Source organism: Zootoca vivipara, chromosome 9 (assembly GCF_965207765.1).
Source record: "Zootoca vivipara chromosome 9, rZooViv2.hap1.1, whole genome shotgun sequence".
Lineage (NCBI taxonomy): Eukaryota > Metazoa > Chordata > Lepidosauria > Squamata > Lacertidae > Zootoca > Zootoca vivipara.
Window position 1 is genome coordinate 68630889 of NC_142592.1, and position 22443 is coordinate 68653331.

General features: G+C 49.1%; 1 protein-coding gene across 2 annotated transcripts in view; it reads right to left on the bottom strand.

Annotated features, from left to right (window-relative positions):
• The window catches only part of KCP (kielin cysteine rich BMP regulator), a 96609-nt gene that overhangs the window by 20649 nt on the left and 53517 nt on the right, over positions 1-22443 (bottom strand). For both annotated transcript variants that reach the window (XM_088676513.1, XM_060279271.2), the window contains 15 exons: positions 21601-21783; positions 18394-18564; positions 15686-15862; positions 14462-14547; positions 14163-14253; positions 12525-12607; positions 11530-11703; positions 9161-9340; positions 8811-9081; positions 8499-8581; positions 7495-7665; positions 6471-6564; positions 5872-6045; positions 5207-5289; positions 1578-1698 (listed from right to left, as the gene is read on the bottom strand). In XM_088676513.1, the coding sequence (XP_088532639.1) occupies positions 1578-1698; positions 5207-5289; positions 5872-6045; positions 6471-6564; positions 7495-7665; positions 8499-8581; positions 8811-9081; positions 9161-9340; positions 11530-11703; positions 12525-12607; positions 14163-14253; positions 14462-14547; positions 15686-15862; positions 18394-18564; positions 21601-21783 (2142 nt within the window). The remainder of the gene's footprint in view (positions 1-1577; positions 1699-5206; positions 5290-5871; positions 6046-6470; positions 6565-7494; positions 7666-8498; positions 8582-8810; positions 9082-9160; positions 9341-11529; positions 11704-12524; positions 12608-14162; positions 14254-14461; positions 14548-15685; positions 15863-18393; positions 18565-21600; positions 21784-22443) is intronic.

The following is a 22443-nucleotide window of genomic DNA, read 5'->3' on the forward strand; positions in this document are numbered from 1 at the left end:
CAAACCCTCCAAGCACTTTGCATCTCTTCAGGGAGGCTGCCATGATCATTATCCATCCGTCTGCCCATATCACATTTGTGAGGGACAGGGAATACCGAGAGGTCCCTCCCATCTTAAAGTCCAGCCCATCCCCAAGCGCTGGGGAGAGCTCTGCCTCCAGCGGAGAATCAGGAAGTGGTGTCCGAGGCTCAGGCAAGGTTGCGGAGCCACTGACCCAGGTGGGACAGGAAGGGGGGAGCCTGGGGGGAAGGCCAATTCCCCCAACTCCGGAATTGCGCAGAAAATGTCGGGGGAAGAGGCTGGGTCTCCCCAAGCTTCTTTGCTGGAAGAAAACGCGCCAAACTCCATTCGGAGGTACTGACACCTGACCGAAAGCATGTATATAGATCGCTCTGAGCACTGTAAATAATCAGCACTTAATAAAAGTCTAAAAGGACTATGCTGCGAGGAGTCGTTACTCTAGAGTAGCCGCATCAGCGCCTCTGACAACATTAATCACAGAATCATAAAGTGGAAGGGACACCCGAGGGTCATCTAGTCCAACCCCCTGCAATGCAGGAATCTTTTGCCCAACGTGGGGCTCGAACCCATGTCCCTGAGATGAAGAGAGCCGCATGCTCTTATTCCACCTTCTTCTCCAAGGAGCTGAATGTGGCGGTTCTCTCGTTCCTCATTTAATCTCCACAACATCCCTGCGAGGTAGTTCAGGCCCCCAAGGTCACCCAGCGAGTCTCATGGCCGAGTGGGGATTTGAACCCAAGTCCTGCTGTGGGTGGAGAGTTGGGGAGGCAAGGAACGGCTGGTTTGCCTAAAGCAGCCCCCCCCCGCCCCCAGTAGAACGTGCCATTTCAGGGGGCAAAACTTAATTATAGCAAATTTCTTCCGTCATTTCCCTGTCTGGGCTGCGGTTCACAAAATTACAGGATCGTAGCATTGGAAGAGAGCCCAAGGGTCAATACTAAAGTATTTACCATCACAAAAGAATGGCCAGGCTGCCCGGGTAAAGCAATCAGTGACCATTATCAGGTATCCTGCCAGACAGGATTTTTGCTGTAGACATTTTGTGATGTATGCATGATGTTTTGGGGTGGTGGTCTTGGGCGTACAGGGTGGGCAATTTCAAAAGTCTATAAGGGCTTGTGCACCATTGTTTAGGGTCCCTCCTCCCTCCTGCGTGTGGTGAGTGGGGACCCTGTTGCAAAAAGCTTAATAAAGATCAGGCTACTTTGCTTCTCAATATTCTCTGGTTGGCCTCTGTTATTTTCTGCTTCCGATAGGGAACCCACTTAAGGACTCTATATACGGACTTTTCCCAGAAGGGAAAGGGAGCAGTTTTTTTCTTATAACACTCCAAAACAACCCACTTTTTAAAGGGTGTTTGGACACCAGCCTTCATAGACCAGGTGCTCTCCAGCCAGCTGGGGGTGATGGGAGTTGTAGTTCAAAGCGCCCAGGGCGCCCCAGGTTGCAGAGGCCGGTTTAACGCAAAAAAAAACCCAAGCCAGAGATTGCACGAGACAAATCGAAATCCGTTTGTCTTCCTTCTGTGGGTAAAGATCTGTGGGTAAAAGACTCACGTGCACAAGTTGGGCAGCAGTGCCCGTCGCCAGGGGCCAGGATCTGCTCCTGGGGGCAATCCAGCAGGCTGGGGCACTGCTTGCGGTAACACTGCAGATGCTGCTCTCCGTCGGACATCAGCTGGGGAAGGAAGCAGAAGAGAATCAGCCCAGGCCCCAGTGTCATGGGCCTTCAGCCCTGTGGAACTCCCTGCCACTAGAGATTCAGCAGCCTTTGAGCACCTGCTGAAAACTTCTCTATTCCACCAGGAGGCGAATACGACACCCTTCTGCAGCAGTTATAACTGGAGCCCGTTTTTATTTGTATGGATGATCTGAAGGCAGCCCTGTTTAGGAAAGTTTTTTTAATGTTGGATGTTTTATTGTGTTTTTAATATTCTGTTGGAAGCCGCCCAGAGTAGCTGGGGAGACCTGGCCAGATGGGCAGGGTATAAGTAATGTTGTTGTTTAGTCGTTTAGTCGTGTCCGACTCTTCGTGACCCCATGGACCATAGCACGCCAGGCACTCCTGTCTTGCACTGCCTCCCGTAGTTTGGTCAAACTCATGTTCGTAGCTTCGAGAACACTGTCCAACCATCTTGTCCTCTGTCGTCCCCTTCTCCTAGTGCCCTCAATCTTTCCCAACATCAGGGTCTTTTCCAAGGATTCTTCTCTTCTCATGAGGTGGCCAAAGTATTGGAGCCTCAGCTTCACGATCTGTCCTTCCAGGGAGCACTCAGGGCTGATTTCCTTAAGAATTGATAGGTTTGATCTTCTAGCAGTCCATGGGACTCTCAAGAGTCTCCTCCAGCACCATAATTCAAAAGCATCAATTCTTCGGCGATCAGCCTTCTTTATGGTCCAGCTCTCACTTCCATACATCACTACTGGGAAAACCATAGCTTTAACTATACGGACCTTTGTCGGCAAGGTGATGTCTCTGCTTTTTAAGATGCTGTCTAGGTTTGTCATTGCTTTTCTCCCAAGAAGCAGGCGTCTTTTATTATTATTATTATTATTATTATTATTATTATTATTATTATTATTATTTATAGTTTTGTGCTTGCAGGCCCCCAAATCATTTTGGGATGGCATAAAGGTAAAGGTAAAGGGACCCCTGACCATTAGGTCCAGTCGTGACCGACTCTGGGGTTGCGCGCTCATCTCGCATTATTGGCCAAGGGAGCCGGCGTATAGCTTCCAGGTCATGTGGCCAGCATAACTAAGCCGCTTCTGGCAAACCAGAGCAGCACATGGAAACGCCGTTTACCTTCCCGCTGTAGCGGTTCCTATTTATCTACTTGCATTTTGACGTGCTTTCGAACTGCTAGGTTGGCAGGAGCTGGGACCAAGCAACGGGAGCTCACCCCGTCACAGGGATTCGAACCGCCAACCTTCTGATCAGCAAGCCCTAGGGTCTATGGTTTAACCCACAGCACCACCTGGGTCCCTTATTCTCTTACTCTATGTTAAATCTGCAGAGGATAAAATAGTATCTTAAACACTGTGCTCCATAGAATTATAGATCTTTCTGTCCGATGTGGGGCTCGAACCCATGACCAGGGCAGTCTTGAGCAGGTCGGGCGCCCTGGCGCTGAGGCGCAGAGATCACTCCGGCGCCCTCGCCCTCAGCAAGCCCTAGGCTCAGTGGTTTAACCACAGCGCCACCCGGGTCCCTTTGGGATGGCATAGCAGCATGCAATTTTTTGTCATTCCTCCCCTCCCCCCGCAACCATACAATTCTTATCGTATGGTTTTGTGCTTGCATGACCATAAACCGTTTTGATGCATTTCTGAAATGCACAACGGCATGCAGTTTGAAAATAATTATAAATATATACGAATGCACACACCTCTTAAACCATTGGGGCTGGAGGCAGCAGGATGGGGGCTGGGTGTGGGTTCAAAATTTGCTACCCCTCGGAAACTAGCATAAGGAGAGGTTGCTGGATCAGGCCAAGGGCCCATCTAGTCCAGTGTATTGTTCTCACAGTGCCCAGCCAGATGCGAGTGCGGAACCCGAAAGCAGGAACTTAGCGTAACTAGCCTCTTCCTGCATGAATTCACACAGGTTCATACCATACATTGGAAGCATATTGGACCCAAATTAAAAGCACATAGCTTCCCACATGCGAAAGCCTGGACGGGATGAATCCCAAGCCGGAATTAAGATTGCCGGAAGAAATATCAACAACCTCAGGTATGCAGATGACACAACCTTGATGGCAGAAAGCGAGGAGGAATTAAAGAACCTTTTAATGAGGGTGAAAGAGGAGAGCGCAAAATATGGTCTGAAGCTCAACATCAAAAAAACCAAGATCATGGCCACTGGTCCCATCACCTCCTGGCAAATAGAAGGGGAAGAAATGGAGGCAGTGAGAGATTTTACCTTCTTGGGCTCCTTGATCACTGCAGATGGTGACAGCAGTCACGAAATTAAAAGACGCCTGCTTCTTGGGAGAAAAGCAATGACAAACCTAGACAGCATCTTAAAAAGCAGAGACATTACCTTGCCTACAAAGGTCCGTATAGTTAAAGCTATTGTTTTCCCAGTAGTGATGTATGGAAGTGAGAGCTGGACCATTAAGAAGGCTGATCGCCGAAGAATTGATGCTTTTGAATTATGGTGCTGGAGGAGACTCTTGAGAGTCCCATGGACTGCAAGAAGATCAAACCTATCCATTCTGAAGGAAATCAGCCCTGAGTGCTCCCTGGAAGGACAGATCGTGAAGCTGAGGCTCCAATACTTTGGCCACCTCATGAGAAGAGAAGAATCCTTGGAAAAGACCCTGATGTTGGGAAAGATTGAGGGCACTAGGAGAAGGGGACATCAGAGGACAAGATGGTTGGACAGTGTTCTCGAAGCTACGAACATGAGTTTGACCAAACTGCGGGAGGCAGTGGAAGACAGGAGTGCCTGGCGTGCTCTGGTCCATGGGGTCACGAAGAGTCGGACACGACTAAACGACTAAACAACAACAACAAAGCTTCCCACAAAGAATCCTGGGACCTGTAGTTCCCTGTCACAAAACTACAATTCCCAGAATTCTGAACGATTTACGGTTTCCAGGAATTTTGGGGGGAAGTTACAGACTTTAAATGTGTTTATATATATATATATATATATATATATATATATATATATATTAGTACGGTTCGGAGCTGCCCTCTTCTGATCCTCCTTAAAAACAGTCCAATTTGCTGGCCGTCCTTGCCTCTTGTGGGAGGGAGTTCCGCAGTTTAACTGTGCGTCGTTGCGTGAAGAAGGCTTTTCTTTCATCTGTCCCGAATCTTTCAACATTCAGATTTGCTGGGTGGCCCCAGCTGGGCTCACATATCACGAGTCCCCCGATCGACTTTCTCCACACCATATTCTGATAAAGTACAACCTTCCTCAGCCTTTGGGGATGGCAAGTCAAAAACTCTCCTCTAGCGGCCAAAGCCAAAATTGCTGTGTCTGTTTCTGTTTCAAGAGTTGAGACTGATGCCAGTTTCCAAGAGACGCCAAGGTTTCAAAATCAGCACCACCCACCCACAACACCAGGTGGGCATGGTGTGCAAGTCATGAAATTCTATGACTGTTGAATTGGAAGGGACCCCCAGGGGTCATCTAGCCCAACCCGCAATCCTCCGAGAACCAGGCTGCTCACCTCACAGGTGCAGATTTCGCAGGGGTCTTGTCCCGGCTGGAAACTCTCGCCCGGCCCGTACACCTGGCCCTCGTAAGTGCAATCTGGGAAAGGGGAGGCCGTGGTTATTTTAGGCTTGCCCTATTTCAAGAGGTGGAAATCCGGGCACAAAAGTTGAGCTGTTTTTTTTTTTTTGGTGCCAAAATCTCCAAAAAGAGCATTACAAAAAATTGGGGGGGGGGAGTTTGCCAAAAAAATCTACACTTCCAATCTGGGTTTCCCCAGACATTTTTACCCATTTTTGGACATTCATCTTCACAAGTTCTGGCGTCAGGAGAGAAGGGCTGGTAAGCTCACTTGCTCCATGCCGTGAATAATTTTACGAGCTTCTGTAATGTTGCATCTCCCCAGGCCCGGCTCTAGGGGTAGTCTCAGTGGCGCGGGGCGCCGGGGCGGCACGCTGCGCCCGCCCACTAGGGCGGGGGCGCCGGAGCGATCTCCGCGCCAGGGCGCCTGACCGGCTTGAGACGGCCCTGCATCTCCCACGCCTTTTCTTTCCGACAGAAAGACATCCCCCCGACGCTGTCCCCTTTCCCCATTGGGGAGTCGCTCTGTCCCCTGGAAGGCGCCTCACAATCCGTCTCCCTCCTCCTGTGCCCCTCCCTGCCAATGCCACCATGCCGTACCTGCACACAGCGGGCAGCACTCCCCGGCCACCTCGATCTGGTTGACGCAGGAGCTGATGCAGGCGATCTCGGCGCAACTGGCCACGCCCTCTGTACACATGCACACCATGCATGGCACCGAGGAGGAGAGCCAGCTGCTGCCGTCCTCTCGCTCGCGGCCCTCGTACACGCAGCCTGCGGGCGAGGGCGAGAGTCAGGCTCCACGGCTGCACCCGCACCCCTTCCCAGCCGCCACTTAGACCCCAAATACTGCAATGCACTCGACGCGGCGCTGCCCTTGAAGCTGTCCCAGATTAGTGCTAAAGGGTGGGTTTTCTGGGAGCAAACGGCGGGACAAAGGCAAAAGAACTTGGACATGCGCCTAGAAAACGTGAGACAAGCACAAAAGCACTCGGGCAGCTGCAACGGATGGGAGTTTTAGTCCAAAACACCTGGAAAGTGCCAGGCTAGCAAAGGCTGGCTTCAGGAATACTAGATCTCTGTTTCCCTCTAGTCTAGCGGAGTTTCCCTAAGACTGAGCACTGGCTGATCTCTGGTGGTGTCTGAAGCTGCCCCCCTGAGCCCCCGCCAAGTCCCTCTGAGGCTCAGCACCCCGTCACCTTTGCAGCGGGGGCAGCAGACCCCAGGCTCCGTCACGGGGTGGGAACAGGTAGGCGGGGGGCACTGGATCATCTCGCAGCGGACGTTCCCCTCCTGCAAAGGGGGGGGAAGGCAAGAGGGTCAGATCTTTCCCCAGCCCCCTGGCATCCCCATGCCTCTTGATGTCCACCCCATCGGCGGGTCGCTCCCAATTCCCTCACCCAGGCTGTGTACACAACCACACCAGTCAGCTCAGAATTCTAGAGTTGGACCCCCCAAGCAGGGTGGATTAAAAAATAATGATTTTTTTTAATAAAAAAAGAAAATTAAAAAAATCGGATTTTTAAATTTTAAATTGGATTTTTAAATTTTAAATTGGATTTTTAAATTTTAAATTGGATTTTTAAATTTTAAATTGGATTTTTAAATTTTAAATTGGATTTTTAATCGGACTTTTTATTTTAATTGGATTATTTAAATTTAAATTGAATTTGTTAAAAAAAGAAGAAGCTTTTGGAGGAAAAATCTTTCTAAAGATAGTATTCTATTTAAGTTATATTCTAGTCCAAAGGCTATTCATCAGGAAATAAGGATTTGTTTAAAGTTTTTCATGTGTGCTAAAACTCTTAAGTTTTTTTTTTTTAAAAAAATTGTTTAGCCACATCAGTTAAGCAACATAGATACATATGCTATAATGTTATTGTTGCAATTAAATAAATTGTTAAATTGTTATTCAGGAAATGCTTTCATGTGCATGCAAACTTCCTCAGATACCATGAACAAACTTAGTTGGTCTCTAAGGCGCTACTGGAAGGAATTTTTTTTATTTTGTTGCGACCACGGCAGACCAACACGGCTACCTACCTGTAACTAGACATATAGCATACAGTATATTCAACACAAAAAACGGCGACCGTTTGTTATTGGCAAAGGACAGCTGAACATATGACGAGACCAGGAGCTAAGGGGCTCATCAGACCTCAAATCCGGCCCTGTTTGGGGGGGGGGGTCCCATCAATGAAGGAGGGGTTCCTTGGGGCTGACCTGGCAGCTGCACTGGAGACAAGACTCTGGCTTGAAGGCCTCTCCGTGGGCATGGCGCTCCCCTTCGAAGAGGCAGTCGTGGCAGAGAGGACAACACTCCCCAGGTCCAGGAGCCGGGTGCGAGCAGAGGGTGGCTTCGCAGGGCAGAGACTCGCACACGGTTTCGCCACCCTGCAAGGAGAAGGGGAAGGAGATGGCCTGACCCCACAGCTGCCCCCCGCAATCCGCAAGAGTCGCACCACTCCAGATGCCGCGCAACCCCCTAATTTTTTATTGAGGCATCAGTTTCACTGTGGAACTCCCCGCCTATTGAAATCAGGCAGGCATCTTTCCGCTACCCTTTTTGGTGCCTGCAAAAAGCTTTTTTGTTCAGGTGAGCCTGACCAGATGTTTAGGCAGCTGAGGTGAGTTTTTTTTACTCTCGCGTTCATTTCGGAAGCCTTCAATCTCCTTACAAGCCTTGAAGCCTCGTTAATTCCTGTGAAATGCCCTCCCCAGGGAAGTTCGCCTGGCGCCTTCACTGTTCACCTTTTAGGTACCAGGAAAAATGTTCCTTTCTAACCAGGCCTTTGGTTGATCTGATTTACATCCTATGCCCTTTTAAAATGGTGGGGTTTTTTTGGAGGGGGGGGCTATTGGGTTGTTTTTCTTATCTTCATTATGTATTTTGTGGTTTTAAATCTGGATTTTATTCTGTGAACAGCCCTGAGACCCCCGGGTATAGGGCGGTATATAAATTCTAATAATGATAATGATAATGATAATGATAATGATAATGATAATAATAATAATAATAATAATAATAATCTGGCCTATCCTTTTTTTGCAGACCACTTTGAGGTTTCCGCTCTCTTATAATCAAGCGGCGTTTAAGTTTGACGCAGCACTAAAGCCTCTGGATGCCCCTCCCACTTTCGCCTCTGGCCCCACCTCCGATTGGCCTGTGGCCCCTGAAAAGTCGCCGGGAAGGGAATATGGCCCTCTGTGAGGAGTAGGAATCTCACCACGCAGGAGCACTGCAGACATGGGTCCGACGGCGAGAGCCACTGGGAGCCTTCTGGATACTCGCGGCCTCCGTGCTGGCACACTATTGGGGAGACCGGGAGGGAGGTGGGTTAGGGGCCCGCCAACAGCCCCTCGCCCACCCCAGCCTCAAACTTGAGAGCCAGCGTGGCGACATGCTTCGACCTGGGGAGAGGCAGGTTCGAAACCCCAGCTGGCCCGGCTGCCTGGGCGAGTCACCGCCTGTCCTACCTCGCAGGGTTCTTGTGGGGATTCAACGGGACTTGCTTGCAAGACCGGCTTTTGTGGCTTACCTGAACACTGCGGGCAGCACTCTCCAGGCTTGCGGACGGGACTGGCGCACAACGCCTGGGGGCAAAGGACTGGGGTGCAGAGCACGTTCCCCCGGAGGCAGCTGCAGCGGCGGCAGGGGTCGGAGGCCGGGTTGAAGGCCTGCCGATGGGCAAGTTTCTGGCCCTCATGGAGGCAGCCGTTGCAGGTGGGGCAGCAGTCGGGAGCCTCGGGGGGCAGCGGGTGGGTGCACTGCTGTGGGCAGGGCTTGGGCTGACAGGTCACGACTTCGGCCTGCAGAGGAAGGAGGGAGGCAGCTCAGGGGCTAGGGCACCTGCTTGGCATGCAGAAGGCTCCCTCTGCCCTCACTCACCTGGCATGTGCATGTGTGGCAGGCGTTCTGCGGCGAGGCGAAGGCTTCCCCGCTTTTGTAGAGGCGCCCCTGGAAACGGCAGGCACCTGTGCACTTCGGACAGCACTGCCCGGGTGGCACGACGGGGTTCTGGCAGGGCACGGCTGGGCACGGAGCGGGCAAGCAGGTCACGGTGCCAGCCTGTGGGTGGGGAAGGGACAAGGGGCCTGTGGTTTACTTCCTGGGCCTTTGCAGAAATGTTCATAGAGAACTCCATGTGGGCTACCCCCAGGGATTGGTGATGACCATCACCTGCGCCCTATAAAAATCCATCCCACTAGGCCACGCTGCCTCTCAGCACCAAAGTCAGGGAGGAGGTACCAGTTGGCCGTGTGTGAGAGAGAGAACATTCAGAATATAAGTAATTGTATGAACGCCTGTTTCTTTTTCATTAGATGTCATCATTATTAGATGGTACTCTTTGTTGTATTTGATGCAAGTTTCTTAAATTGTTGTATTTTGAATTGTAGGAATTGTAGGAACATGCCCTGGGATTTTAGGGTGAAGGGGGGCACTAAAATTAATAATCTATATAAATATATAAATGTAAAAATCGTGAAAATCCAGGTTCCACTTTTCTCCGTAACCGCTTGACCGATCGTCATGAAATTTTGATACAACGATCCAGGCCACTCCTAAGATACCTTCATTGGCCCCCAGTATGTTTCCGAGCACAATTCAAAGTGTTGGTGCTGACCTTTAAAGCCCTAAACGGCCATGGCCCAGTATCCTTGAGGGAGTGTCTCCACCCCCATCGTTCTGCCCGGACACTGAGGTCCAGCTCCAACGGCCTTCTGGCGGTTCCCTCCCTGTGAGAAGTGAGGTAACAGGGAACTAGGCAGAGGGCCTTCTCGGTGGTGGCACCTGCCCTGTGGAACGCCCTTCCATCAGATGTCAAGGAAATAAACAACTACCTGACTTTTAGAAGACATCTGAAGGCAGCCTTGATTAGGGAAGTTTTTAATGTTTGATGATTTATTGTGTTTTTACTCTTCTCTTGGGAGCCGTCCAGAGTGGCTGGGTAAACCCAGCCAGATGGGCGGGGTATAAATAAATAAATAAATAAATAAAAATTACTGTATATTCCTGTGTATTTGTTGTTGTTGTTTAGTCGTTTAGTCATGTCCGACTCTTCGTGACCCCATGGACCATAGCACACCAGGCACTCCTGTCTTGCACTGCCTCCCGCAGTTTGGTCAAACTCATGTTGGTAGCTTCGAGAACACTGTCCAACCATCTTGTCCTCTGACGTCCCCTTCTCCTAGTGCCCTCAATCTTTCCCAACATCAGGGTCTTTTCCAAGGATTCTTCTCTTCTCATGAGGTGGCCAAAGTATTGGAGCCTCAGCTTCACGATCTGTCCTTCCAGTGAGCACTCAGGGCTGATTTCCTTCAGAATGGAGAGGTTTGACCTTCTTGCAGTCCATGGGACTCTCAAGAGTCTCCTCCAGCACCATAATTCAAAAGCATCAATTCTTCGGCGATCAGCCTTCTTTATGGTCCAGCTCTCACTTCCATACATCACTACTGGGAAAACCATAGCTTTAACTATACGAACCTTTGTCGGCAAGGTGATGTCTCTGCTTTTTAAGATGCTGTCTAGGTTTGTCATTGCTTTTCTCCCAAGAAGCAGGCGTCTTTTAATTTCGTGACTGCTGTCACCATCTGCAGTGATCAAGGAGCCCAAGAAAGTAAAATCTCTCACTGCCTCCATTTCTTCCCCTTCTATTTGCCAGGAGGTGATGGGACCAGTGGCCATGATCTTGGTTTTTTTGATGTTGAGCTTCAGACCATATTTTGCGCTCTCCTCTTTCACCCTCATTAAAAGGTTCTTTAATTCCTCCTGTGTATAAGACTACTTTTTAAGCCAGGGAAATCTTCTCAAAAGTCGGGGGTCATCTTATATGCTGGGTCGTATTTCTTATACGGCGAGTATATCCCAAACTCTATATTTTAACTGGAAAAGTTGGGGGTGTCTTATACCCCCAGTGGTCTTACACGCTGCTAATGGGACCCCTCTCTCTGACCTTTTTGGACTCCGTCCTGCCATGCATTTCCAAATACAGTGGTACCTCGGTTTATGAACACAATTGGTTCCGGAAGTCTGTTCATAAACTGAAGCGAACTTTCCCATTGAAATTAATGGAAAGTGAATTAATCCGTTCCAGATGGATCCGCAGCGTTCATAAACCGAAAATTCATAAACCGAGGTGTTCATAAACCGAGGTTCCACTGTAGAAGGTCTAATAAATGGGGAATCTGGTTTGAGCCTCCGTACCGAGCCCCCGAGGGGAATTTCTCCCGCCTCTCTCCTCCGCGCCCCCTGCTTACCAAACACTGGCACTGGTTGCAGGGGTCCCGGGGGTCAGGGAAACGCTCGCCGTCCAGACAGTCTCGCCCCTGGAAGCTGCAGGCGTCGCAGGTGGGGCAGCCGCAAGGATCGCGCGACGGGTGAGGGCATCGGGCCGCGGGGCAGAGCTGGGGTCCACAGGAGACGTCACCTCTCTGGGAAGCGGGGAGAGAGGGCCAAGTATAAGGTGAGTATAAGGTGGGGGTACCTGGAAAACCTGGTGGCGCCCAAGGGCCCAGCCCCCTTGCTAAGCACAGAGACACCCCATGGAGACAGGCCCCCTGCACACGTCCCTGTCCCAGGGCAGATCTACACACAGGGGGCAAAAAACCCCTATAAATAAGTCAGAAATTAAATTGTTAAAAGAAAAAAAATGCTATGGAAAATTGCTTAGAATTTTTTCTTTACTCTCCAGCACCATCTGGTGTTGCTTGTTTATAATGCATTCAAAACACTGGTGTTTTTTTACTAATTTAGCTGAGTCCCCAGTTTTATTTTCTCCTGACATTTATTTCCGTAGTTTGCCCTGCACGAAGAGACCGCTTCCCCCCCAAAAAACTGTTACATAATCCCCGTGCTGCGTTGGTAAGAAATCAATCTTTTAGTGCGGCAGAACTTTGGAACTCCCTGCCTCTTGACATCAGGGAAGCGCCATCAACGAAACTCTTTTCGGCGCCCGCCAAAAGCATTTTTGTTCCCGCCCCCCGAGAATTGGCTGAGATGGAGAAGTCGATGTGTTTAATTAAACCATTAGTGATAGGAAAGCCCTTGTGGGCAAAAAGGAGAATGAGCTTGTGGTATCTGCGTCTGAAGACTGGAGGGGGGGGGGAAGGCTGGTTCATGGAAAATAGTAGAGTTGGATGCTATTATGGACAGGCGGAAGTCCAGTCCTAGAATCACACTTGAAAGGCACTCAAGAGGTCCTTTAGTCCAAATCGCTGCAATGCAAGAATCACTGGTAAAACTCAAAACTTACCAGGCAGCGACATTCCTCACAAGGCTTGTTGGGGGCAGGGAAGGTGTCTCCCTCCCCATATTCACGGTCCTGGAAACGGCAGCCTGTAGGGGAAGGAACAGGGGAGGATTCCTACATCCCACAATCTATTTCATAGAATCATAGAATCGTAGAGTTGGAAGAGACCCCAAGGGCCATCCAGTCCAACCCCCTGCCAAGCAGGAAACACCATCAAAGCATTCTTGACATATGCCTGTCAAGCCTCTGCTTAAAGACCTCCAGAGAAGGAGACTCCACCACGCTCCTTGGCAGCAAATTCCACTGCCGAACAGCTCTTACTGTCAGGAAGTTCTTCCTAATGTTTAGGTGGAATCTTCTTTCTTGTAGTTTGAATCTATTGCTCCGTGTCCGCTTCTCTGGAGCAGCAGAAAACAACCTTTCTCCCTCCTCTATATGACATCCTTTGATATATTTGAACATGGCTATCATATCACCCCTTAACCTTCTCTTCTCCAGGCTAAACATACCCAGTTCCCTAAGCCGTTCCTCATAAGGCATCGTTTCCAGGCCTTTGGCCATTTTGGTTGCCCTCTTCTGGACACGTTCCAGCTTGTCAATATCCTTCTTGATATTTATTTATTTATCATTCATTTTTTAATTAAACTTTCACTTTAAACAATAAACAATAATGTCCAATATACGCCTACCCATCTCTTTCCCTACCGCTTCGCTGAGCGTATGACGTCCCTCCATCCCACCAACAAGTTTCCCCTTTTCAAATCTACAGGTGAAACTCGGAAAATTAGAATATCGCCGAAAAGTGCATTTATTTCTGTAACGCAACTTAAAAGGTGAAACCAATCTATGAGATAGATGCATGACATGCAAAGCAAGATATGTCGAGCCTTTATCTGTTGTAATTGAAATTATTTGTCGTTAGGCGGGTCAATTATAAATGGAATGTAATCGATGAAATGTAATAGCGATGTTCATGTTTGTATTATTGTAACTATTTGTTTTATTACTGTGGAATTTCCAAAAGAAAAGCATTTGTAAAAATTAAAAGAAAAAATAAATAAGTTGCATTACTGAAATAAATGCACTTTTCAACGATATTCTAATTTCACGGGTTTCACCTGCATATCTCACACTTTAATCTTATATTATAAAGTCCGCGTCGTAAGATTTATTCCAATCCCGATAGTGTCTTCAAACTTCTACAGTTCTTATTTATATAGTCAATAAATTTATTCCAGTCTCTTTGGGATTTTAGTTCGTCCCACAATTTAAAAGGGCATTGGACGTTAGAGATTTTTTGCCTGGCACCTAAAGAACCATTAGCCTAGAACCAATTTTGCCCACCTGGCGCCCTCCGTGGAAGCGACAGTCCAGAAATCTCTGGGGGGTGGCAAGTGGGCAACAGCCGCCCCCCAGATATTTCAATGCCCAAATATCGTCCTCCGAATCGAGACTCCCCCCAAAATATAATTTGTTCCACTCCTCCGGATCTCGCTGCCCAGAACGTTCTGCTCGTCTTCCTGGATCAGATTGGCAGCAGCCCAAGGAGGCCCCTGGGGGGGGGGGAGCAGGCACTCCACTATGACCAAACACCCTGCCCTAGAGCGGGTAGGGCGCCTTTGCCCAAGGGGCACTACTGACCTTGGCACAGCGGGCAGGAGCAGGGTCCGGGCACAGGGTAGGCACAGGGCGCTGGAGGGCAGAGCTTTTTCAGGCACTGAATTGAGCCAGCCTGTAGCAGACGGAGCAGAGCATTAGAATCACAGAATCGTATTCCATCTTGTAGAAAAGCCTGAAGCAATATTGTTGAAAGGGGAGTTGCTGTTCCACAATTCTTTTTGCAAGTGAGGCGGGGCTGACCGATACAGAGACAGGATGCGTCCCTGTCCCCAGCCCCGGATTTTGAGCTGCTCCCATTCCTCAGTCCCCGACCAACTCACCCTGCATGTGCACTGGGAGCAGAGGGGGTCCCCAGGGTCAGCGAAGCTCTGCCCGTTGCTAACGGCAATGCCATTATAGGAGCATCCTGTTTGGAGACAGGAGAAGAAGGCGAACGATGATGAACTCCCTGCTTTGGCAAGTTCCAGTCTGGAGAGCAGATTTCTGCAGAAAGCAGTGCTCAGCTCTACCTCTCTTTCAAATCAGAACCAGTGAAGGCGGTGAAGGTCCTGTGTGAGTGGCCTGGAGGCGGTTGGAGGATGGATGGCGGCTAACAGCTTGAGGTTGAATCCTGACAAGACAGAAATACTGTTTTGGGGGGACAGGAGGCGGGCAGGTGTGGAGGACTCCCTGGTCCTGAATGGGGTAACTGTGCCCCTGAAGGACCAGGTGCGCAGCCTGGGAGTCATTCTGGACTCACAGCTGTCCATGGGGGCGCAGGTCCATACTGTGTCCAGGGCAGCTGTTTATCAGCTCCATCTGGTACGCAGGATGAGACCCTCCCTGCCCGCGGACTGTCTCGCCAGAGTGGTGCATGCTCTGGTTATCTCTCGCTTGGACTACTGCAATGCCAGAAACTACAATTAATCCAGAATGCGGCAGCTAGACTGGTGACTGGGAGCGGCCACCAAGACCACATAGCACCGGTCTTGAAAGATCTACATTGGCTCCCAGTACGTTTCCGAGCACAATTCAAAGTGTTGGTGCTGACCTTTAAAGCCCTAAATGGCCTCGGTCCAGTATACCTGAAGGAGCGTCTCCACCTCCATCGTTCTGCCCGGACACTGAGGTCCAGTGCCGAGGGCCTTCTGGCGGTTCCCTCGTTACGAGAAGCCAAGTTACAGGGAACCAGACAGAGGGCCTTCTTGGTGGTGGCACCCGCCCTGTGGAACGCCTTCCCATCAGATGTCAAAGAGAAAAACAACTGCCAGACTTTTAGAAGACATCTGAAGGCAGCCCTGTTCGGGGAAGCTTTTAATGTTTAATAGATTATTGTATTTTCATATTCTGTTGGAAGCCGCCCAGAGCGGCTGGAGAAACCCAGCCAGATGGGTGGGGTATAAATAATAGATATTATTATTATTATTATTATTATTATTATTATTACTCCTGAGCATGTTCAGAAAGCCTCTCCAGCTTTTCAGCAGCGGGTCTGAATGCTTCTCTTCCTTGTTCGCTCCCGTTTCTGCCCGTAGCCCCTTCTCTCCCCGGCACTCTGACCTCACCGTGGCAGGCGGGGCAGCACTGGCCGGGCCCCCGGATGGGGTGGCTGCATCCCACTTGGTAGCAGGCCTTTTTGGTGCAGGTGACGAATCCATCCATGCAGGTGCAGAGGCCGCAGGGGTCCTGGGGGTCCGGGAACTCCTGGCCGTTCAGGTAGCCCTCGGAGAGGTACTTGCAACCTGTGGTGGCAGAAAGGAAGGCAGGAGAGAATTTCAAAAGCATGCAGGCGAGCGGGAATAATTGGCTGGGGAAGTCTGGAAAGTGCGGGTGGGGGGGTGTCTCTCACATCTTTTTTAAAAAAATAATCATATTTTTCGTTCATTTTATAAGAACACAAACAAACAAAAACAAAGAAAGCAACAAACAACGCACAATAATTCTTACAATTTTCTACTTTTTCCTGACCTCATTCGGTGACTTCCCCAAATCCCCCCCCTTCTGAATTCCACTTCTAATCATCTTTAGCAGTTTCTAAAATTCAAAACACAGGTGAAACTCGTAAAATTAGGATATCGTCGAAAAGTGCATTTATTTCAGTAATGCAACTTTTAAATTTTAATTTTAATTTTTACAAATGCAGTGGTGCCTTGCTTAATGAATGCCCTGCTTAATAAAATTTCTGCTTAACGAAAGGTTTTTTCGAGTGGAGGTTGCCTCGCTAGACGAATTCATTTTTTAAAAAAATTCGTCTAGCGAATCACGGTTTCCCATAGGAATGCATTGAAATTCAATTAATGCGTTCCTATGAGCAAAAAAAAATTTCAATTTTTTTTTCAATGCATTCCTATGGGATTCGCTAGACGAATTTTTCGTTATAAGAAAAGACCCGTGGAACGAATTAAATTCGTCTAACGAGGCACCACTGTGCTTTTCTTTTGGAAATTCCACAGTAATAAAACAAATAGTTACAATGATACAAAAATAAACAAAAATGAACATCGCTATTACATTTCATTAACTCCATTCCATTTATAACTGAGCCGCCTAACGACAAATCATCACAATTACAACAAATCAAGGCTTGACATATTTTGCTTTGCATGTCATGCATCTATCTCATAGATTGGTTTCACCTTTTAAGTTGCGTTACTGAAATAAATGCACTTTTCGCCGATATTCTAATTTTCCGAGTTTCACCTGTATATCTAAATCAAAATATTAACTATATTGAAAATCTTACTCATCATAAATCCCAAACATAAATTTAAAACACGACACATAACTCCTATTTCTACTCAGATAGCCTATATCAATTCGCATCTAGCCAGGGATGCTTTTTCACGGAACGGGGGCAGCCACGTTGAAGACCCTGCTTCTCCATTTAAGAGTTCTCCAGAGCTTTAATTTTTTTCCCAAATAACTTTTGTTGAAACCAGACGCCTTTTTATTAGGAATTTTAGGGACTGATATACCAAGGGAGCAGAAAAGACTATTTATATATGCGGCGGCGAGGCCAGGGTGCTCTTAGCCCAAAGATGCAAGGATGACAAAACACCTACAAGAGAAGAGTGGGCAGCAAAACTGATGGACTATGCCAGGCACCCCCAAACTTTGGCCCTCCCGATGTTTTGGACTACAATTCCCATCATCCCTGACCACTGGTCCTGTTAGCTAGGGATCATGGGAGTTGTAGGTCAAAACATCTGGAGGGCCGTAGTTTGGGGATGCCTGGACTATGCTGAGATGGCCGAAATGACCGGAAAAATCTGGATGATAAAAACTTCAATTAGGACTGGGGAAAATTTGTAATATATTTGACAGAACACTGTAAACAGTTAGAAACATTGCAAGGATTGAAATAATGCTCGCAATGTGAAAAGAACTATAGTGGAAAATAGAGTTTTATGGATAAATAGAGGATACAGTGGTACCTTGGTTCTCAGACACCTCGGTTCTCAAAGGCTGAAAACCCAGAAGTAAGTGTTCCGGTTTTCAAACGTTTTTCGGAAGCCGAACATCCGATTCGGCTGTTGGCTATTATTTCCCGGGCACCTGCACCAATCAGAAGCTGCGCCTTGGTTTTTGAACATTTCGGAAGTCAAATGGACTTCCGGAACTGATTAAGTTTGGCGCTTTTGTTTTTTGCTATTTATATTGTGTTTTTGTTTTTGATTAATTTGTTTTTGTGACTGTGTGGAACCCAGTTCAGCTACTGATTGATAGATTGTGTGACTGCGGAAATGGATAAAAGCCCCCCATCCAAACAATGACTATCACCAGTGCAGGTAAGAAAATAATAATACTTTAAATTTTTATCATCTACAATACTGTCTTATTTATTTTATAGTACAGTACATTGATTATTGCTTTCATTTTACAGATCAATGGTCTCGTTAGATAGTAAAATCCATGTTACATTGCTGTTTTAGGGGTTGCTTTTAAAAGTCTGGAACGGATTAATCCGTTTTGCATGACTTTCTATGGGAAAGCGCGCCTTGGTTTTGGAACGCTTTGGTTTTGGAACGGAATTCCGGAACGGATTAAGTTTGAGAACCAAGGGACCACCGTAATACGATATGCAGTGAAAATGGTTGTTTGTGGACTCCATGAAAGGGAGGGTGGAAGCCCAAAAATTCAGAGAATTCTACATTCTTTTTGATTATTATTCTTTGTGTGAATGTGAAACCAAATTGCAAAACCAATAAAAAATAGATTATTAAAAAGAGAGAAAAGAATACATTCCTTTTTGGCATGCACCCAGAGCACTTACCTTCACAGACTTTGCAGCAAGGACCTGAGATGGGGAAGGGACACTCCAATGGTGGGCAGGATTTGGGCTTGCAGGTGATGCTCCCCTCCCAGCAGGAGCAGACACTGCAGGGGTCCTTGGGGTCGGGAAACTGCTCTCCGTTGGGGAGCTCTTTCGCCTGGTAAAGGCAACCTGGGGGCGGCCGGGGAAGAGAGAGCACAGAGGAGGGCTAGTCAACGAAGAGAGAGGGGGGTGATTGGGAGCCAGGACTCCTGGGTTCTCGAAGGGAAGCCAGTGGGGAGGGAGAAGGTAGCTGATGGGTTAAGGCAAAGGGAGTATGGGGGAAGTTGAGATTTCCGTAGTGTTCTTGACATCACGGGTACAGGCCAATAGGCCCCTGCGGAGGCTGAACGTGCAAGGCAGGGCATGAGCCTCAGCCTTAACTCCCGTAAAATGGGTACATTTTTGGTCCTCCTCACTTGGATCAACGCTCAAAGCCTGGCACACGCAGAATATACTTCATTGAGGCCAGCAGGCTGCAGGGAGTGGTGACAATTGGCTACGCATCTGCTGCCAAGCCGGGATCAAGGTTCTTATATCGAGTTACAAAGCCCTTGGGTCCAGAATAGCTTGGGGACCAATTTGACCCTGAGCTCGATGGCTCAGATCATCTGAAGAGCACTATTGGTCGTTCCTGAGTTAGTGAGGTTTGTTTGACAACAACGGGAAACCAAACCTTCAGCACCACCTGCCAAGTCCTGTGGAACTCCCTGCCATTAGAAAAAAGATTTTTCTATTCCACCACCCCTTTGCAGACAATTATCCCTCACAACCGTCTACTGGTGTTTGCTTGCAAATTATTATTATTTTGCATTTAACTAGTTTTAACATTCTACAATTTTATCGTCTGGTTTTACGCTTTTATATTGCAAACCGCTGTGGTCAGCTTTTATGATACAAATATTCTTAGTAATAGATAAGTGTGCGAAGAACCTTAGATCAGAGTACACCAGCTGCTTGAAGGCCAATGAGCTAGCGCAGCGTTGAGAGCCTCAGACCCACGGGACAAATGTGGCCCTTGAACCCTCTCTGTCCGGCCCTCGGGTGCTTTTCCTGGGCTGCAAAATGACTCCCCAAAATCTGACGATGCCTCTCGTTGCCTGGATGGAGGCTAGAGAGAGTCATGTGCGTGTGGGCACAGAAACTAAATTTCCACGCATTTCTCTGCCCATTTTTGCCTCTGACCACACACCCTGGGCATGTTGCACCCGGAGGATTACCTCGCAAGAAATGTGGCCCCTAGCTGAAAACGGCCGCCCTGGGTTAGGGAGAGCACGGACTAGTGGGACTTTGGGGGCTTCTAACCTGCTGTCGTCCAAACCGCAGAGCTTAGGGCTTGCCGATCAGAAGGTCGGCGGTTCAAATCCCTGCGACGGGGTGAGCCCCCGTTGTTCGGTCCCTGCTCCTGCCAACTTGCAGTTCGAAAGCACATCAGCGCAAGTAGATAAATAGGTACTGCTCTGGCAGGAAGCTAAACGGCGTTTTCGTGTGCAGCTGCTCTGGTTCGCCAGAAGCTGCTTAGTCATGCTGGCCACATGACCTGGAAGCTGTATGCCAGCTCCCTCGGCCAATAACGTGAGATGAGCGCTGCAACCCCAGCGTCGGTCACGACTGGACCTAATGGTCAGGGGTCCCTTTGACCCGCAGAACCTAGGTTGAGGCCTCAGGCAGGGGGTGGTGTGGTAGGACCCCTGGGTTCTTTGAAGGTGACCTGGAAACTAATCCAGAATGCGGCAGCTAGACTGGTGACCGGGAGCGGCCGCCAAGACCACATAACCATACCTGCCAAGTTCCTCTCTGAAAAATAATGGACCGGACTGAAATTAGCATACCGGAAGTAGCGCGGCGGCTATTTTGGAACTGGGTGAAGCATGCTCAGAAGTGACTTTTGATGCTGCTGTGCCCAGTTCCAAAATGGCCGTCGCGCCAGAATAAACCGGGGAAAAACAAAAAAATCCGTTTTTTCGGCTGGGGACAGCTGGAAAAACGGGGGTTTCCCAGGGAAAACGGGAGACTTGGCAGCTATGCACATAACACCTGTCTTGAAAGACCTACATTGGCTCCCAGTACGTTTCTAAACACCATTCAAATGTTGGTGCTTTAAAGCCCTACATGGCCTCAGCCCAGTATACCTGAAGGAGCGTCTCCACGCCCATTGGGCACCGAGGTCCAGCTCCGAGGATGTTCCCTCCCTGTGAGAAGTGAGGTTACAAGGGACCAGGTAGAAGGCCTTCTCGGTGGCGGCGCCCACCCTGTGGTACGCCCTCCCATCAGATGTCAAGGAAGTAAACAACCACCTGACTTTTAGAGACACCTGAAGGCAGCCCTGTTTAGGGAAGTTTTCAATGCTTGAAGTTTTATTCTGTTTTTAGTGTTCTGTTTGGAGCCGCCCAGAGTGGCTGGGGAAAACCAGACAGATGAGAGAGGTATAAATAATAATAATATTATTATTATTACAGCGGTACCTCGGTTTACGAACTTAATCTGTTCCGGAAGTCCGTTCTTAAACCAAAACGGTTCTTAAACGAAGGCGTGCTTTCCCTAATGAGGCCTCCCGCCGCCGGTGCCCTTCCACCGTTCGGATTCCGTTCTTAGACCGAGGTAAAGGTCTCAAACCAGGACACTATTTCCGCTTTTGCAGAGTTTGTAAACCAAATCGTTCTTAAACCGGACTGTTCTTAAACCGAGGTACCACTGTATTATTATTATTATTACTAGTCATGAAGCCCGTTAAATTAACGGGTGCTAGAACAGACTTGTTGCTCTAGCAACCTCGGGGACATGCGCAGAGCTGAGATTGCTCGCCCGCCGCCACTTGTAACAGCCGCTGCCGCTTAGAAGTACATCCACACGAGAAGTAAACGGCCTCGCAAGTGCGCCTGCGTGGAGACAGAGCGCGCTCGCTCGCGAGCACGGGGCTATCTCGTGGGTCCTCTGGATTCTCTCGCGAGAGCTGCTCCAAACGCCGAAAGGCTGAGCTCCCTTACGCACCGGCCAACGCGCTCCGTCTCCGCGCTCCAAGTCCCAACGGCTGTCCGTGGGGCACATGCGCAATAGCGCAATCCCACAGACACAGGGACTGGATGCAGAGACACTTGCACTTTATTATATAGGATTATTATTATTATTATTATTATTATTATTATTAGCAGAGGAGTGACTTCTGACCATCACACGAGCGGCAGCAGTCCAGCTGCAGCGGGTGGGAGCAGTGGGCCGGCGCGCAGGGCTGGCGTTGGCAGGTGATGGTCCCGTTGCTGCAGATGCAGTCGCGGCATTTGTCTGACGGGTCGTAGAAACGCCCCATGTGTGGGTAGCGGACGCCCAGGTAGAAGCAGCCGGCTGGGGGATCTGCAAGAAGGAAGAAAGGAACATTGCGAGATGGAAGTCTACGAAGTTGCGTTCCGTGCCGGGGGAGCCAGGCAAGAGGCGGTGGCGGGGGAAGGTCTTCCCCCGCTGCCGCTTCTCGCTGCAAAAAGCCGGCATGGGGCTTGGCAGCGATGGGGGAAAGGCACAGGATTGTTCCTTCGCCTTTCCCCCACCCCGCCCGACAGAGCCAGATCCGACGAAGCTTCTGAAGCTTCGTCCGATCCGGCTCTGTCGTTGGCAGCAGCGGCGCTTGCTCTCTTGGCTCGGGAAAGCGCCTGCATTCCTTCCCCGAGCCAAGAGAGCAAGCGCCGCCGCCACCAGTTCCCCCCCGGAGCCCATAGGAACGCATTAATTGACTTTTAATGCATTCCTATGGGAAACGGTGCCTCGCAAACGAAATTTTCGTTTGACGAATTGAGTCCTGGAATGAATTAATTTCGTCTAGCGAGGCACCACTGTATTATGATTATGATTGATCTATGATATATTATTATCATGACATCTATAGCTCACCTTTTTCCTCCACGGTGTTCAAGATGGCCCACATGGTTCTTCTCCCCTCCCCTCATTTAACCCCCACAGCAACCCTGTCAGGTCGGTTGGGCTGAGAGGCAGTAAGCAGCCTGAGGTCGCCCAGTGAGC